The 18,456-nt window shown below is 37.9% G+C and overlaps 1 protein-coding gene across 1 annotated transcript in view; it reads right to left on the bottom strand.

Moving 5' to 3' along the window:
* The window catches only part of LOC131977300 (ephrin type-B receptor 1-like), a 113,153-nt gene that overhangs the window by 19,302 nt on the left and 75,395 nt on the right, over positions 1–18,456 (bottom strand). The window contains exons 10-13 of the mRNA XM_059340536.1: positions 11,321–11,486; positions 10,799–10,904; positions 8,488–8,549; positions 8,194–8,391 (exon numbers count right to left, since the gene is read on the bottom strand). Of these exons, the coding sequence (XP_059196519.1) occupies positions 8,194–8,391; positions 8,488–8,549; positions 10,799–10,904; positions 11,321–11,486 (532 nt within the window). The remainder of the gene's footprint in view (positions 1–8,193; positions 8,392–8,487; positions 8,550–10,798; positions 10,905–11,320; positions 11,487–18,456) is intronic.

Below are 18,456 nucleotides of genomic sequence, written 5' to 3'. Positions count from 1 at the left end.
CATTGATCTGGAACTGCTGCAACCTTTCTAACTTCAGTGTTGGGGGTAACTAATTATAAAGTAACTGATAACTATAATTGTGTAACTTTTCTGAGTAAGTGTAGTATTGCTTACAATTCACATCAAGTACCTATAGTCATGGAAAAAAATATTAGACCACCCTTGTTTTCTTCAGTTTATTGTTCATTTTAATGTCTGGTACAACTAAAGGCACATTTGTTTGGACCAATATGATGATAATAACAAAAATAGCTCATAATAGTTTAATCCAAGAGCTGATATCTAGCCATTTTCCATGTTTTTTAATAATGATTTTGGTTATTATCAAGAAAATCTCTTGATAATAACCAAAGCTCTTGAATTAAACTCTTATGAGCGATTTAGGTTGTTATGATTATATTTGTCCAAACAAATGTACCTTTAGTTGTACCACGCATTGAAATGAACAAGAAACTGGAGAAAACAAGGGTGGTCTAATCATTTTTTCTATGACTGTATATTACAGTTACTGGATACTTAGTTACTTTTTGCCTCAATAGCAGCACTGATCTATTTGCTATATAACCCTAACACAAGACAAAATGTTATTTCATTATGTGTAGGGTGAGCTTCTCCACAGCTACACTTTATCATTCTTTCTCAATAAAGGGCGACAAAATGACAAATGAAAATGATCAAATCAATCAAATTATGAGAGTACTTTCAGCGTGATTTAACGAGGTAACTTGCAACTAATTTAATACCTTGTTAGATGACGTTTATTACTTTTTAATGGCATTGTTTTTGGCTAATTTCATTTACTACCTTTTAATACCTTTTAAAACCCAGCGGACACCCTGATCACAAAAGTGTTTCTGAATGTTCCGTACAGCCACCCTGGAAGGCAGAGTGAAAAGTCGATCATCACAGAGAAAGGGGAAGCCATATGATTCAAATATGTCGGCCAAGGTGCAAATTTTCAGACAGGAAGACATTCATAGTGTTGCACTCTGCTGTTCAGAGTTAAAGTAAAAGAATAATGACAATGAGAAAAAGAGCCAGAGAGAGAAGTTCAAACCCTGGCTCCTTTTTTCACCTCTGCACAGCTGGCGTGAATGGGGTGTGAATGTTGGATAATTGGTTTTGGAAAGTTACAGAAATGGTCGGACACAGCCCTCCCCTAATCCAGTGTCGGAGAGCTGTGGGTGCAAGGGGTTACTGAAGCTATTCCACCATCCAAGTTCTGCTGATGGAGTACAAATACCTGCCCTTTTTATACAGCTGTCTTTTCACCTAGTGCTCATTGGGACGAATAAACTGACTGAAAATTGGTGTCGTACCCCTTAAGTGTTAATGAATTTGATTCAAACTTTCCCCTTAACCCCATTCTTTGTATGTACAAGCAGCTTACTACAACCCATATTTACTTTTTTATTGTTTTTTGGCAGTGACCTGTAGTGGCTGACCTCTAGGAAGTCAGGTCACATATTATTAAGAGCAACAGGAGAAGTAGGGAGGAAATTGGGGTGGATGAATGGGTCAAACAAACACAGGACTGTGACCCAGAACACCGCTACATTTACATACACAACCGAAATGAAGTAACGTGCATATTTATTTAACAAACCATGATGTTTTAATAAAACTGGACCAGTGGTGGAGGAAGTATTCAGATCCCTTACTTAAGTAAAAGTACCAATACCACACTGTGAAATTACTCCACTACAAGTAAAAGTCCTGCATTCAAAACTTACTTAAGTAAAAGTTCAAAAATATCAAAAATAAAAGTACTCGTTTTGCAGAATGGCCCCACTCAGATTGTTTTATATATTCCAAATATATTATTGTATTATAATTATTGATGTATTTATGTAAGAAGCATATTTCTTTTTCCTCAAAGTAGGGCTCATTATAACTACTTAATATACTTTATGTGATTTAATTCATAAACATGCGCAATCATTTTAAATGTATGTATTTTTTTCATGTTAAATCTCGACCTGAAAAGTAACTAAAGTTGTCAGTTAAATAGAAGTAGTAGAAGTATAAAATTATGTGGAAATACTCAAGTAAAGCAAAGTACCTCAAAATTGGATTTAAAAGAATTTGCCTAATTCAGCACCAAATGTGTGTTTCAAGTGATATCATAGCTTAAATTAATTTATTCATTTTTAGAGATTTATGACCAGAAAACTTGACACACATTGCTCTGCTGCATCTTCAGATCCCCAGCTTTCAGATGATGTGCACCACTTCTATGTGGCATTTATTGTTGAGCTGCCATCCAGTGCCCACAAGCCCTAATTCTCTACCAAAAGAAGCAAAATGTTAAGAGGTTATTTACACTACTTCCACCACTGAACTTAACCAAGTAGTTTTGTTGCCTAAACTAAACCCAACTTCGGCCATCACAACATAAACCCTGTGTTTTAACTTGCGACTGCTAACTTTAGCAATGAGGATATGTTGATCTCCTACCAGGGGCACTGATTTATGAAACACTCCTGTGGGTCGGGTTAAAGAGTTGGAACAAATGACCTATCTGATTGGATGTTTGTATGGGAACTTAATAACATGCAGCAGGTGTTCATTATTATTTATGAACATGTTCAAGTTAGACGACTCAGTGCAGTGACCCAGAATGTTCAAAACAAAAGCCACACGAAGTGGAAGAGACAAATCTGTAAACCATTCTGGACACCATGTGACACGATCAAATAATTGGTTTACTCTCACAAATCCCCATGTGCTGACTGAACTTGGAAAGTCAGCCTTTTTGTATTAACGCCCCCGCTACCTGGAATGATCTTCAACTCACACTGAGGATCAATACGCCCATAACATTTTTTCAATTTCATAGCTTGATTACAGACTTTCCTGCAACTGTTTGCAACTGTTTTTGGCATTGGTCATTTTAAATAGCATATTTATTTATTCATTTATCTTGTCTGTTATCTGTATTTTGAATTTGTATTTCTGAACTGTCTTTAAATGTACTCGTCTTCACTGTAAGTGAGGGAGACCTCAGTATATATATATATATATATATATATATATATATATATATATATATATATGTATATGTGTATATATATATATATATATGTATGTATATGTGTATATATATATATATATATATATACACACATATATATATATATATATATATATACACATATACATACATATATATATATATATATATATATATATATACATATACATATATATATATACACACATATCCATTTACATATATATACATATACATATATACATATATATATATATATATATAAATAAATCTTAATCTTTCATTTTATGATACTTTTTTCATAAATTTGGGGTAAATACCTGTTTTGACTAAATCATTCAGGAAGTTTTCTTCTTGTTGACCAATTGGATGGTCACGGTTTGTTACATCGCCAAGAATATAAACTGACATGAACTTGTTCAATGTACAGAAAATGTTCAACACAGATGTCTCTTGTCAAAATAAATGCAGCCATATGCTGCTCGGGGACATGAACATTGAATATCACTTCAAAATAAAAGTCCTCATCTCAGGGATATAAATCATGTGTGAATAATGGATGAGTGATGGGAATTGGATGACAGGCCATGTCGTCCTGTCTCACTGTGATCTCTGCTCCACATCTCACTGCTCATTAAAAACTATCTACTGTCACTGCTGTAAACCAGCTGAAGTAAAAAATGGATTGAGGGCAAAATGGGAAGGAGAATGGAAAGATAGGTGAGGTGTAGAAATGAAAGGAGTGAAGGATGACAATGAGGCAGTGTTGATAATAAGGTAGAAGAAGAGGAGAGGACCTATGGAAGGATGGACAGAGATGGATGAAAACAATTTTTTGGAGATCGGGTGACGTGTCACTTCCCCTTAAAAATTTTGTCAAGGAGAAGATGGATCATTGTAAGAAATATTCTTTGGTTTTATTACAAAATCCTGTTTTATATTTACAGTATATCTAAATACAGTGTAAGATAAGAAACTGACCTATGAGGTGAGATAACATTGTTATTTTCTACTGAAAATGATGTTTCATGGTTAAAATCAAGTGAACTTTTATGGACATTTCTTACAGTGTGAATGATAGTAATAAGGAAAGAGAGAAAGAGGGAGGAGGGGTGTTATCACAGAGAGAGGGTGAGGTGAGATATTTTTATCATCTCCTTAGGGTGCTTTCTTCTTTTATCTTCCCTCCTCAATCTGTTGTTCTGCTTTTTTCCCCCCTTGGTTCTTTGTTTTAGCATTTCTCTATATGCAAACAAACTCTAAAACTCCAGAGGGGTTGAATAACAGATGAAGATAGGAGGAAGTATCAAAGAAATACAGAAAGAAAAACACAAAGAGAAACCCGGGGTGAGGGAGAAAGAGTGAACGAGCTGTGGATACATTTTTACTTTCTATCGCAGCAGAATGGGAGAGATTCAACCGTTTAAGGGCTCAAAGTCCGACCATATCTTATATCACTCTGCTCAAATTTTCCCTTCTCTCCCCCTCGATTTCATCCCTCCGTTGTCACCTCTGGCTGAGGTGAGAAACCTGCCCCTGAGAGAAATAAAGCGAGAAACGGAGGGATTACGGAAAGCCTCTCAGAGTGGCTCAACAGACCAAAGCCGAGAGCACATACTCTCAGCGGTGAGGGCTGAATCTGGTTCATGACCTTTATCACCCAGAGCTCCATGGCCATTTGGGTTTGATTGGTTTTGGTCCAATGGAGAGAAAAAAAATGAAAAGTTCGGGGTTAACTGGGGCATAACAACATTCCTCCATTTATAATGGTTTGAGGTATAAAACAAAACAACTAATAAATAAAATAGTCTTCAGATAATAGAAAATATAATAAATTGTTAGTTATGAGGAAATACAGCCATCATTAAAGACATGGTAATATAAGAAAGACATGGTAATATACCAAACAAATACATTTAACTATAATGTGGTAACTATCCCTTTAACCCTCCTGTTATATTCATTTCTCAGGAACAGCAATAATGTTCATGGGTCAATTTGACCCGGGGCATGTTTAACTATCCAAAAGTGTCAGATACTAAAAAAATCCCAATAAACCTTGTTAATATTTCATTAATAACTCTATTACTAACCATCAGTATTTAGTGAAATGGTGTTTATTTTTTTTTACCTCTCACAGATCATGGTTCAATGAGGATAATTCACTTTTTTTTTTCATAAAAATGCATGTTAAAACTTTTTTATGTTCATTGGAAATACCTACATATAAAAGACAAAGGTTTTAAATGACATTGATTTAAAAAAAATTATATTTTACATTACAACTTTGAAATGGGTCAATTTGACCCAGGAAGTATAATATTCTGATTCTTGCATCAATTTGAAGATTCACTTTGATTTGACAGTTTATTCACTGGAGCAGACAAATTATATATTCTGTCATCCATTAATCTGACATCCATTAACAATTTCCTTGATATTTTCTGAGGATTTTATTCATACTGTCAATCCACGGCCAGATGAAACTGTTAGAGGGGCCCAGGACAAAAAATTGGCTGTTTTGTTGCTTCTGATTCCACATATAGTGGCCATTGTACGATGTACCCTGCCACCCCCGAGTTCCCATTAAGTCCGGCACAACGTGTACTCACAGGCTAAAATAACACTTAATTTTAGTGAGCTTGTGGTGATAAAATTATATACACACCTTATTAGGATTATGATACATGCGAACAAAATATAAACCAAAAGAGAGGTGTTAGAACTAGATTTTAACACTTAAAGACAGGGCCAAGATTAGGTAATAATGCAGGGTCTGTGTATTATACTTTAACAATACATATTAGAATCCAAATTCTGAAGAGGTTGGGATACTGTCCAAAATGCAAACAAAGCAGAATGTGATAATTTGTTAATCCTTTGTGACACTTATGCAACTGGAAACTGAACAAAGACAATACATTTAATGTTCAAACTGATAAAGTTTTGTTTTTGTTAATATATACTCTGAATCCAGGGAGTTTTTCGACAAAACCAGATTATGTGGTGAGTTCTAATTTGGTGAAGTGCACACTGAGACCTAGAAACTAACCAGAACTTCGAGTAAACCCTGTCTGAGTTCTTAATCTGTGATGTAGTGATGGATGGGAATAATCGATCAATGATTGATCTAGGGTCGTTAAGAATTTGGTTGATCACGTGAAATATTTTATCGATCTGTGTATTTTTTATTTTTATCCATGACTGCGTATCAATACTCACTGAACTGAATTACGGCTGAATAAGCCAGTGAGCTGAGAATTAAGTTGGATAAAGCTACAGTTTGCAAACTGAAAGTTGCAATAACAATTGTAAAAACACACAGAAATACAGGTGTATTAATTTGAGCAAAACCTCTTACTGTTATCAAATGTGGCTAGCATGAATGCAAGATTACTGTAAAAACTAACCTCATACCCTCATTTAGGGCATGCTAAAACATAAAACATTGAACTCCTTTACATTATTTTTGCAGTATAATCTCAGTTAGTTTTACGATCGCCAGGAAGTCTCTTTTCGTCCTTTCAAAATAAAAGTGTCCATTATCAAAACAGGATTTTGAATAGTACTGTATACATATATATATATATATATATATATATATATATACATACATACGTTAACTTTATAGATGCTGAGTTGGCAGGGTTCTTCCAAACGCCCATCCCTACTGTGATTATTACTTTGTTGTAATTTAATAAAGTACTATAAAACAACTGACAGTGAACCAGGGACTTAGAGATGTGGGGCCCTGAGGCAGTTCAAAGCTGTGACTCTGCCCATATACACGGCCGTCCATAAAGTTGGAATAAATTATTTTTTACCCCTTTCCATGAAATTGTGACAATGTGATTTATTCTTCAATCTCTTCCAAACATATCACAATGAAAATGAAACCACAATTAACATAGGATTGTGTCCGAAAAAACTAAATTATTTTAACTTCATGGGCAACCGTGTAGTAGGCTGTATTGAGCTTTCTTGAAGAAGAGTTAAAATTTTAATGCAGAGATGAGAAACAGCCTATGTCTTTGACCTTGAATTGGTAAGTTATTCATACATTTGATGCAAAAATCTGCGTTAAGTATGTGCAGTAGAGAGCATGAGGTTATTTTTCAGTATTCTGTTTCGCCAAATATAATTTCTAAGGCATAATGCAAACTAATTAATGAGCAGATGTGAGTTTAATCCAAATGCCTGTTTCTTTTCACACCTACAATTGATAACTGATTGGATGATGATAACTGGATGTTCTACTGGTTTTATATTGTACTGTCACAGTGTTTTTTAAACCTGTATTTATAACCTTGTGTGGTGGGTTTTTTGCATATATTTTACATACTTGTACTTTATGTTTAATGTATTCTATTAGGTTTTTAATGTATTTTATGCTTAAATCTGTGGTTCACCTGATGTGGATCCCCTTGGGGACAATAACTGAATAAATCATGAAATAACTGAAGGTGTTGCATTGTTTCAGTACTCAGGGGTCAGTGATAAAATAAGGAATTTGATCTCCACAACTGTAAAAATCTGTCCTTATTATTTCTTTCTTATTTCCTATTTTTCTCCCATCCGACAGCTAAAACTCTGCCCCTAAAAGAAATTTCAGAGGATGCTCTGGGACTCCGCTTCATATCCAACTTTCTCTATTTGCCAAACATCACACAGCATTTTTACACTTCAGCTCAGATAGCCAAAGAGAATGCACGAAAGACAGTTTTAATTTATTCCTGTGAAAGTTTTCAGCATGAATAAAACATCCCTCCTGACTTCAAAGGAAGAAAATAAAGCAAAATAATAAATTGGCAGTGTACGTTTCCAGATCTTTCTCATTGACACAAACGTCTGGAACAGTTGAAGGAATTGATTAATTTACTGCAGAATATCTGCTGCTTCATGTGACAGTTGGTCTCATTAGAGAAAACCAAGGTTTGCTTTTCTAACATTCCCTTTTGAAGCAATTTAAAGTAGATATAAACATGCTGTGATTTTTTTTCTTGCTCACTGCTCAACAAAAGCTCTTGTACAAACAGAATGAATGCACAGTAATATTTGAAACATATTGAAATAATGATGGATTTTCAGTTTTGGTATTTGCTGAGTTTCTGTTTTACAACATAAGAGAGAGAGAGGAGGGGCAAGCCAAGACAAGACAGGAAGTCTGTGAAAATCTCTACCTGATCCAATGACTTCCTCTATTTTCACACACGACGGGTCGATTTCCTTGGCAAATTCCCGAACAGCCTCGTTGGGGTCCTCGTAGGTGAAAGGGTCAATGTAGATTTTGACCCCTGGTGAACTATGACCTTCAGACAGGGTGGGAAAGGTCACAGTGGGGGTTGGACCACTGAACATGTCTGGCCTCAGGGTCACCTCTGAGGACAAAATCAGAAAGTGTAAATATAAACTCTGTTTCAGAAGTTCTGTGTATATAAAGTAGAGCTCATTTAAAGTTTCCGTGCTCCTCGTACCTCCTCCTGCGTTGTACTGCTGCAGCTTGTCACCGTAAACACTCTCCTTCAACTGCCTTCTCCTGCACGCAAAAAAAACACAAACAGACAGATTTTGGGGGAAAGAGGCAGGCAGACAGAAATGTTACACAAAAGTTAGAAAAGTTAGAAATGCTAATTGGTTGTCTTCTCTTCAGCTGAGTTGAGGTAAAATTAATAGTCTTCCTGAATATTAACAAAAAAGTCTGCTTGAGAGAAGGAAAAAGTCTTTCAGGAATTCATTAGTATTAGTTGGCTCGTGACTGTCCTGTCTTGTCAGCTCTTGTTTCCGGCTTTCATCTGAGAATGGAACCAAAAAATACACTCTGTAATCTTTTGATATGTCAACTGATCTTCACAACAGGAACCTCATACTGCGTAGAGAAGGGACAGCTTGTCGCTTGATATTTCTTGGAGGTCATGAGGTCAAAGAAACCTCAAGCATGTCAGAAACTCCTGATTTACTTAAAAACAGTTGATATCAAGAATAAATCATGTCTTGGTAAATTAGTTTCTGTATTTCTGATGTCTGATATAAGCAGAAGTAGAAGTAGCAGATATTTTTTAATACACAGATTATAGTTAATTCCACAAAATGTCATGGTATATGGTTGCACACAAACACCCCTTTTCAACCAACGCAAACTTAGTTCTTGTGCTGGGCTGGTGCTGGTTTGCAGTTGATTCAACTTGCGAACCTTCTCAGAACCTGTTTGCTTTTCCACAGACAAGAGAGCCACGTCATTATGTCACTAGGTGTGTTTCCATTAGGGTAAAAGTGGTCGCTGGGAAAGTTTTAGGCCACGCCCTCTCAAATGGCCGCTCACTCGGTATGTCTGCATTACAAAAAAAGGCCCCAGAGGGATTTATGAGATTCCAGAGGTGACGTATGGTTTTCGATCGTCGCGTTATTGCTTAGTGACAGTTTCCACTGTGATGTCAAATACGTGATGGATTTAACACGGGACACGCGCCAAACGTGAACAATAAGGAAGTAGACGCCAAGATCGAAGGAGCAGAGCTTGCTGTGTTTCTTGTCACTGTGTTCAAGTACATGTCGGTGATTTATTGTTGTGACTACTCGCTACTACGTTGACTCCTAAAAATGGCGTGTGTTGTTTGTGGCTCCGAGTACTACTTCACATCCCGCTTAGCGTTTTATTCAAAAAGCAACCAGGCTTTTTTCAGGGGAGAAATATGGCCCTGCTCTTCAACAGGGCTAAAAAACGGCCGGTCAAACGGCCGCTCGGGGCAGGCAAGCGGCTCACATTAAGACCCACCTCATTCCGGGTATTCAACCATAGTGGAAACGCACCTACTGTATACATCTGTATAGGTCTCCGCAAGCATAGTAATAACAATGGCAGATTACATCATCTCTTTAAAATGTTGCTCTTGGCTTTGTGAGCCTACGTTGGCATCCAAACACGACATGTACAACACATTTGTCCTGCGAGTCTTGAATGCTATGAACGGCGATTACTTTCTTATTGACACTGAATGCAATGTGATTTATGTTACATTGTAGTTAAATAAATAAAATAAAATGAATGATACATGTTTTAGTTGGTTTTGTTGGTCACCATAATCCCGCCCTCAGTCTCTGATGTTAGTGGGTTGTGGTTCATGACCAGCAAAGAGTTGGCGCCGCTTCTTGGGCTGTCGAATCGTGAGCGACTGGCTCGAGATTAGGAACCTGCTCCACCTGGAATTGCCTTGGTCAAAAAGGGGTAAAACTGAATCTAGTAGTTTCATCATGTCAAATTGCACTGTATCACAATAGGGAGTGAATCTTCTCACATCAGTTGTTTCTCAACATGGTGGTGGCCGGACTGGTGGCTATGCTAATGGTGCTGATGCCACCAGGAACAGTCCTAAAAATGGCAACAATTGGGACAGAGTGAACAGTGTAACCTGAGGGGGAACTGGCAGGTGGCTGTTGTGCTTCTGTGACAAGTGACTTCTGTCGGGAAGGTTATCAGCCGTATGAGAGCAGAGCAGAGTGGCGGTGAGTCAGACACACACAGGTACTTGCGGCCGGACCGGCAACTCTGTTCAGGATGCCCTCACTACACTATCTCTATAGTATATAGTTGCTGCTATATTAATGTTGTGAATGTTGTGCACAGTTCCTTTATGCATCGAGATGCGTATCAGATTGTAGATAAGCATAATAATAGATCATCTGAATCTTGCTGCTTTTATGACATGTATGCTAAAGGATATATCATCTATCAGTTCGTGTGTTTGTGTGTGTGTGTGTGTGTGTGTCAGGAGTTTGCTTGTGCTTTACCTGGTGCAGATGATGGCAATAGCTACCAAAGAGACGATACACACTCCACCGACTAAAGAGCCTGCGATCAGGGAGAGTTGCTGTCCTAGCTCGGACTTATATTCATCTGCAAGAACACACACACACACACACACACACACACACACACACACACACACATTGACATAATTCCTTTTTAAAAATATATTTTTGAGACTCTCAAAAACACACAACTGAACATTTCTGGAAGGTAAAAAATTATACACAGAGTTTCTCTCTCTCTAACACACATAAAATATCATTTACAAGGCTCATTTTACATATCTGCAAGCACACACAAATTTTCTCTCTCTCTCTCTCTGTCTCTCTCTCTCTCACACACACACACACACACACACACACACAAAGTAGGGCAGAATTTAATTACTTCACAGCCAGATTTTCACTCTTGCTCAACCTCTCACATTCCCCCTTTCAGTCCTGCAGTATGTTTCCTCTCTGCCATAAAAACCACACACTCCAGCCACCCACCCACTCACTTACCGTCAGTGAGCGTTTGGAACAGCATTTCTTTGCTGTAGGCTCCGTAGCCGGCCACAGTGCGGGCTCTCACCTGGACCACGTAGCCAGTCCCTGGCCTTAGACCCTCCAGAACAACGTTGGGTGTTGTGCTCTGCACCACTGAACTGTTCAGCAGAGACCACAGGGACTGAGGAGGAGGTTGAGAGGGAGAGAGAGAGAGAGAGAGAGATGAATATGTTTCACAGCAAGCCAAGACAGACGATAACACTTGTTCAGTCACAGACTAAGAGAGACTAAATTTAGTACCCAGTTTTGGCCTTCAGCTAAGACAAGATTAATTCTTCCAATGTTCCAGTCCAAACTGAGACATTTTCAAACTGTGACACCACAGACACCCTGGCAGGATGTTGTAACTGCAACATCTTGAGTTTGAATTAATCTGGTCACTCATTCATCTTGTCACAGCATGCCAGTCTTCATCACAGTCACTTTTTCTTTTCCAACAGTCAAAAAGAGCAGTCGAAATACCATCAAATACATTTTGTTCTGCTTGAGATATCTATCTTTCTACCAGTTTGTCTCTGTTCAACTGCTCTTTAACAAATATCTAATCAGTCAATCACACAGCAGCAACTGAATGCATTCAGGCATGTAGAGATGGTGAAGACGAACTGCTCAAGTTCAGAGCAAGCATCAGAATGGGGAAGAAAGGTGATTTAAGTAACTTTGAACATGGCAGACCGGCTGGTCTGAGTATTTCACACACTGCTGATCTGCTGGCATCTTTAGACACAACCATCTTTAGGGTTTACAGAGAATTAAATAATAATAATAAATAATACATTTTATTCATAGAGCGCCTCTCAGGGTACACAAAGACGCTTTACAGTTCAGATAATAGTTCAAATCAGACAATTAAAACCAACAACAATGGTCACGCATTAAAGGCAGTTCTGAACAGGTGAGTTTTGAGAAGTTTGAAGTTTGAAGGTGGATGGATCTGACCAGCCTCCAATGTTTTTAGGGAGAGGGCTCCAGAGGGAGAGGGCGGCTATAGAAAAAGTTCTGTCACCCCAGGTTCGGTGAATGGAGGCTGCGGTAAGGGGTGTGGTGATGGAGGAGATCAGTGAGGTAGGAGGGGGCCGGGTGATTGAGGGCTTTGTGGGTGAGGAGGACGATTTTGAAGTGGATGCATTGTGGAACAGATAGCCAGCGTAGGGTCTAGAGGACGGGGGTTATGTGGTCACGGGAGGGGGTGCGGGTGAGCAGGCGAACGGCAGAGTTTTGAATGTACTGGAGTTTATTGTGTAGTTTGATGCCGAGATGCCGTTGCAGTAGTTTAGTCTGGGGATGACAAAGGCGTGGATCTGTGTTTTTGCGGCAGGGAAGGAGAGTGATGGACGGAGACAGACAATGTTTTTTAGGTGGAAAAAGGACGTTGTCCCAAAAAGAGAAAATATCCAGTGAGCTAAAATGCCTTGTTGATGGTAGATGTCAGAGGAGAATGGCCAGGCTGGTTGGAAATGATAGAAAGGCAACAGTAACTCAAATAACCAGTCTTTACAACCAAGGTATGCAGAAGACCATCTCTGAAACACAACACATCCAACCATGAAGCTGCAAAAGACCACACTGCCACTTTATTAGGTATACAATTCACCTAATAAAGTGGCCGCTGAGTGTCTATGTAATGGAAGACATCACTAGAGAAAATACTTTATTTTGTAAAAAATCTCATCAATCCCTTCCTCTTTGACTTTCTGCTCTTTGACCTGTTCATCTTCTCTGTCCTTCAAATAACAACGTGATAAAGGAGTTAATTAGTTACGCCCACACGGACAGGTTTACCAGAGCCTTTGAGCCTCTCTCCACCCAGCCCTCCCCCTGAGGTGAATCAGGCATCAAACCTATCAAGCCTATCTTCTAAACCCAAGGCTACAACCTTTTACCTCTATCTTTCTACGCCGGCTTTCCATGCTTCCTCTCTCCCATTTCTTACTGATAAAAATATTTTTTTTACTGTCGCAAGATCGAAACGGTCCAGAGGGAACGACAGATACGGTGTGGTGATGACATGAAGGGACGGGGGAGGGAATCACGCTGTGAGGATGAAGGAGGTGGTGGGGTCAACGGCAGAGCCAAGAGAAGGGGGAGAGAGATGATGACAGCGATGAGGAAGAGAGTTCAGGAGGGAAAAGAGCAGGAAGAAAGAGAGTGTTGAGGGTAGGAAGAGAGGGGCAGAAGGAGGGATATCAAAAGAGGACAAGCACGTGAATAAAAGGGGTGAAAGATGATTGACCTTTTTATCACTATTCTCATTATAATTCTTAATAACAACCTCCCTTGATCGTTTTAAATCCCTTTTTTGTTGCTTGCAGCTTGTTACTAATATGACACGAGATGTCTTGACTCATGTATTAGTGTTATTTCTGTGTACCCACATTACTCTGATTAAGTGTATTTAAGAGTATAAGGCTCTTTGACTGCAGGATTGATATACAGTACTATGAACAGCCAGATTCCTACTGTCATAATGAGGACACGACACATGGACAAGTCCAGAGTTTGCAGATTTAAAACCTGGGGGAGAATAAGATAGAGTTATATTTGGATGTGGCCTCAGAAATGGGGGTTTTGTGTCAGGTGGGGTTTGGATTTGGAGGTGTGTGTGTGTGTGTGTGTGTGTGTGTGTGTGTGTGTGTGTGTGTGTGTGTAGGGGGGTGGAGGGGGGCTCTATGCCTGCCACAGTGAAAAGGTTAGGGGGCAACCCATCTGGGAAGGTCTGGAAGCCAGAGATAAGTAGTGGGGAAAAAATCCTGCCTCCCTGTGCCATATCAAATTTACAACATTAAAACCTCATTATTTATAGAGTGCCTATGAGTGGAGGCCGGGGTGAGGGAGGAGAAGATGGAGGAAAGGAAGATGGAGAAATGACAAAGTACCAGAACAGGAGGTGCCGTACAGCTGTCTGTTAAGAAAAACCTGTCCCCCCTCTCTCTCTTCAGGCTTATCAAAATGTTCCCTTAGGATTTCTTCACTTGAAGCCATGAGCTAAAATTAGTCACTTTACGTGCTTGGTATGTCTTCTGTGTGAAATGCAATATTTCTTAAGATGTTTATCGTGGAAGAAGAATGAAAAGAAGACAAAACGAAATAACTTAACTGGCAGCTTTTGATTCTGGGTCCTAATTGGCTTCCATGTTAAATAATGTTAAAGCAAAGGCAGCAGCAAATAAGGCCGGCTTACAGTCAAGTCGCTGCCCTGATTTTGACAAAGTAAGTGTTTTATCTGTGACTGTCAGACTGCAGCTACAGTACATCTCTCAGCCAGTGCAGTTCTTCTCACTCTGTCCTAAACTCACTCTAATTGCTCTCTGAGAAGCAGAATCTCTGCTTTCTCTTTCTCTCGCTGCTATTCTCTGTCTTTCCCTGGAACTTCACTTTTACCAAAACTGCAGGAAGTTGCAGCTCCACCCCTGAATGCAGCACCCTTGCCTCTTGAGACCTATTATTTTATACATTTTTTCACTAGCAACATGGGCTTTACAGATGGTTTCCTATAATATTATATATAGTGTCCTTTAGATTCTCTTCAGAATTAACATAATTTTAAATGCAGTTTTTTTCTCCATCAGAGCCCAGGAGTGGCCATGGAGAGGAAAAAATTTATATATACGGTTTCTCATAAAGTTGAAATAACATATATATATTTTTCACCCCTTTCCATGAAATAATTGTGAAAATGTAATTTAATATTGACAAATAAAATGTATATTGTCACAAAACTTTATTAATCAATCTCTTCCAGATATATCACAATGAAAATGAAACCACAATTAACAGAGGATTTTGTCTAAAAAATAATTATTCCAACTTTAAAGGCAATATTGAAGCTAAGACTTATACTGCCATAACATTTCTTAATTTGATTTAATTTAATGAAAATATTACAACGTTTCATTTAATTTGTGTGCATGAGAGCCAAGAAAGCGGCCTCTGAAGTGATGTTGCACATTGTAAAGCAACAATTACGCACAGCAGACCGCTGGTCACCAGCATCAAACTGTTCCAACATTCTGCGCCTATGTGCACATCAAACATGCCGTTATTATAGGGGGAGGCGAGTTGTTTTTCCCCACCTTACAGCCCATAACACAACTTTTTAAAATGTAATTTAACGTGCAATATTCTCTGTGCAATGGTCCATATCCAACTGTTGACTCTGTCTACATTGTATATAATGTTCCTAAAGTTTTTATTTTATTGTTGTTAAAATTGTTAATACTTTTTATATTTCTATATGTTCATGTTGTAAATTGTAAAGACTTTTCAGAATGTTTTTTACTTGTTTATTTGCTAATACCTGTCTTATATTTCTAGTTTTTACTGCTGTTTAGTATTTATTGTTATTTTGCTATCTACTTTGCTGCTGTAACTACTAAACTGAAATTTCCCCGTTGTGGGACTATTAATGCAAATCCTAATCTTAGAGTATATCTCATACATATACAGTACTAGTCAAACATTTGGATACACCTTCACAATCAATGTTTTTCTTTTTTTTTTTTATTAGACTAATTTTAGACTAATATTAAAAAACATCAAAACTATGAAAGAACATGTATGGAATTATGTAGTAAACAAAAGGAAAGTGTTAACCAGATTATGTTTGAGATTCTTCAAAGTAGCCACGTTTTGTTGTGATGACAGCTTTGCACACTTCTCTTATTCTCTCAGTCAGATTCATGAGGTGATCACCTGTAATGGTTTTCATTTAACAAGTGCGCCTTGTCAAGAGTTAATTTGTGGAATTTCTTGCCTTCCTAATGTGTTTGAGACCATCAAAGCAAAAAGTTAAAGGCTACTCTAGAGAATCTAAAATATAAAACATATTCTGGTTTGTTAGACACTTTTTTGTTTACTATATAATTCCGAATGTGCCACATCATAGATTTGATGTCTTTAATATAAATCTACAATGCAGAAAATTGTAGAGAAAACATTGAATGACACGGTGTGTCCAAACTTTTAACTGGTACTGAATATCTCTTGCACACAAATGAGTAAAAACTGCGACCTCAATATATAATATTTTTCTCTCCACTTGCAGACTGTCAATCAACAGCTGCATTTAAAAAAAATAGTGTTCTGCCAGTCGAGTTATCTTTATGACTAAAGTAGGATACATTTTTATACAAGAATTTATGGACTGGTGCAGGAGACATTAGACTTATAAACAGCCAAACTACAGGAAATGGTCAGTTTACCTTGTGTATAGACTCATATTTGCACTTTTTAACTTTTACATTTGACCTGTGTCAGATATTGCTGCTCGTAATCCTTGTGCTTGTCTTTCTAACACGCTTGTTTTTTATGTGACTAAATAAATTGTATTTCTGTTTGCTTGCTTGCTTGCCTTAAATTGCTCCTCAAGGGACAAATAGTGTCTTGAATTGAAGTGAATTCCTGGCAGACATAGCAACATACGGTGCTGTCAAAATGTGATTTACAATGTTGCGAGGACCACATACCGGCCTTATTTTGGTGTTAAGTGAGAAGTTTGACTGATCTTCCCAGTATGTCTCTGCTCTGGTAAATATGTATGTAGTATATGATCATTCCAACAAGCCCTCGTATCACAACAACACAATTACTTTTCAGCGCCTTTGAAAATTACTGTTTCATACGCGCATTTTCTCAGCTGCCGCCTCTATAGTTGAGGTTAAAGGATGGATAAGAAACCAATGTTGACTGTCGGTAGGAGACCAGCTGTAAACAATTAAGAATTTAGGCGCTTCAACAACTACAAGCTGCTGTTTTTCTCTGGTAAGGACCATCAACAGTTAAACTACAGCAACTAAAGCTGCAATGTTACTTCTTTGAACACACATGAACCACATTCTGATGATGTTGCATAATTGCATTTCATTAATTGGAGAACAATAACAATCACTGACCTCTAAAAGATCTTTCTGAAACCTATTTCATAAAATAAAATCAATAACGAGGAAGTTATAACTCAGATTGGACACTGGATCTGCATGTGTTTGACAATTTTAGTAACTTTTCAAAATGTGTGCTTAAAACAAGAAAGAGCATAGTTTGAATATAATATGTTAACATGAGTGAGACGATAACAGTATAACTTTTGTAGGGTATCAAAATTATACTATGCATGCATACTTAATGCATATACCAGCACACATACATTTATTTGAATATTTATCAAAAGCATTAACAAACATAAAGGCAAACTTCATAGTTGTAGTTTCAGGACTTGTATAATGATGACCAGCTGTTTCAGTGCTGTACTGAGTTCAGTTATAAAATCTACATATTAGTACACAGCACACAGTGAGCCATGAGAAGCAACCACATTAATAAAAACACTCCGTCTTTCCCTTATGCCGCACAGTGAAATTATAGCCATACACTATGTTGTGCAGGGAAATTGGAATCTGTGAGCGAGCCCTCTGGAGTCACGGACTTTAGGACTGTGTCTGAGTGTTTTCATCAGCAAGAATAGATAAGAAAGAGACTTGACAACAGTCTTGAGCATTTACAGTTTGTAGTTATGATTGTATCTCAGACTTTGAGTGAGTTATAAAAGCACCAACTCACTGACAGTATGCATTAAAAACAAAAAAAATGAGCATAGAGACTAGCAGTGGTATCCCAAAAACTGCCAAAAACTATTTTCTCCTGTTTTGTAAAAAAAAAAAAAAAAAAAAAGAAAAAGAAAAGAGGATAGCTAAATGGCAGGAACTCAAATGTGGGCTGTGGGTGAGGAGGCATGTTGTTCTTTTTGGTGTATCTCACACAATCCCTTGTAGGTGCTTTGCTCTTTGTTTTTAATCTGTCTGCAGTGGAAGTCTATCTGTTTTTGCAGCTGTTGGCTCCGCTTCAGAAAAGATGAGGATATTCTTATGTTTAGCTTTGGGTGATAGATATGTTTTTAATTTAACTCTCAGTCTCCAAACGCATTGCTTCCCACTGACTGAATTACAAAGAAGACAAGATATGCTGCCGCAGTTTATCCTTTCTTTTGAGTTTTTTTTCGTGTGTCCTGGAGCAGTGGTCTTTGATGGGAAAGCAATCGGCTCCTGCATGTTTCACCCCTGAATCAGAGGCCTTCACTGGTGCCCCGGGTTTAACAT

This window comes from Centropristis striata, chromosome 9, assembly GCF_030273125.1.
Source record: "Centropristis striata isolate RG_2023a ecotype Rhode Island chromosome 9, C.striata_1.0, whole genome shotgun sequence".
In the NCBI taxonomy this organism is placed as follows: domain Eukaryota; kingdom Metazoa; phylum Chordata; class Actinopteri; order Perciformes; family Serranidae; genus Centropristis; species Centropristis striata.
This window is presented reverse-complemented; position numbering and strand designations above follow the sequence as displayed.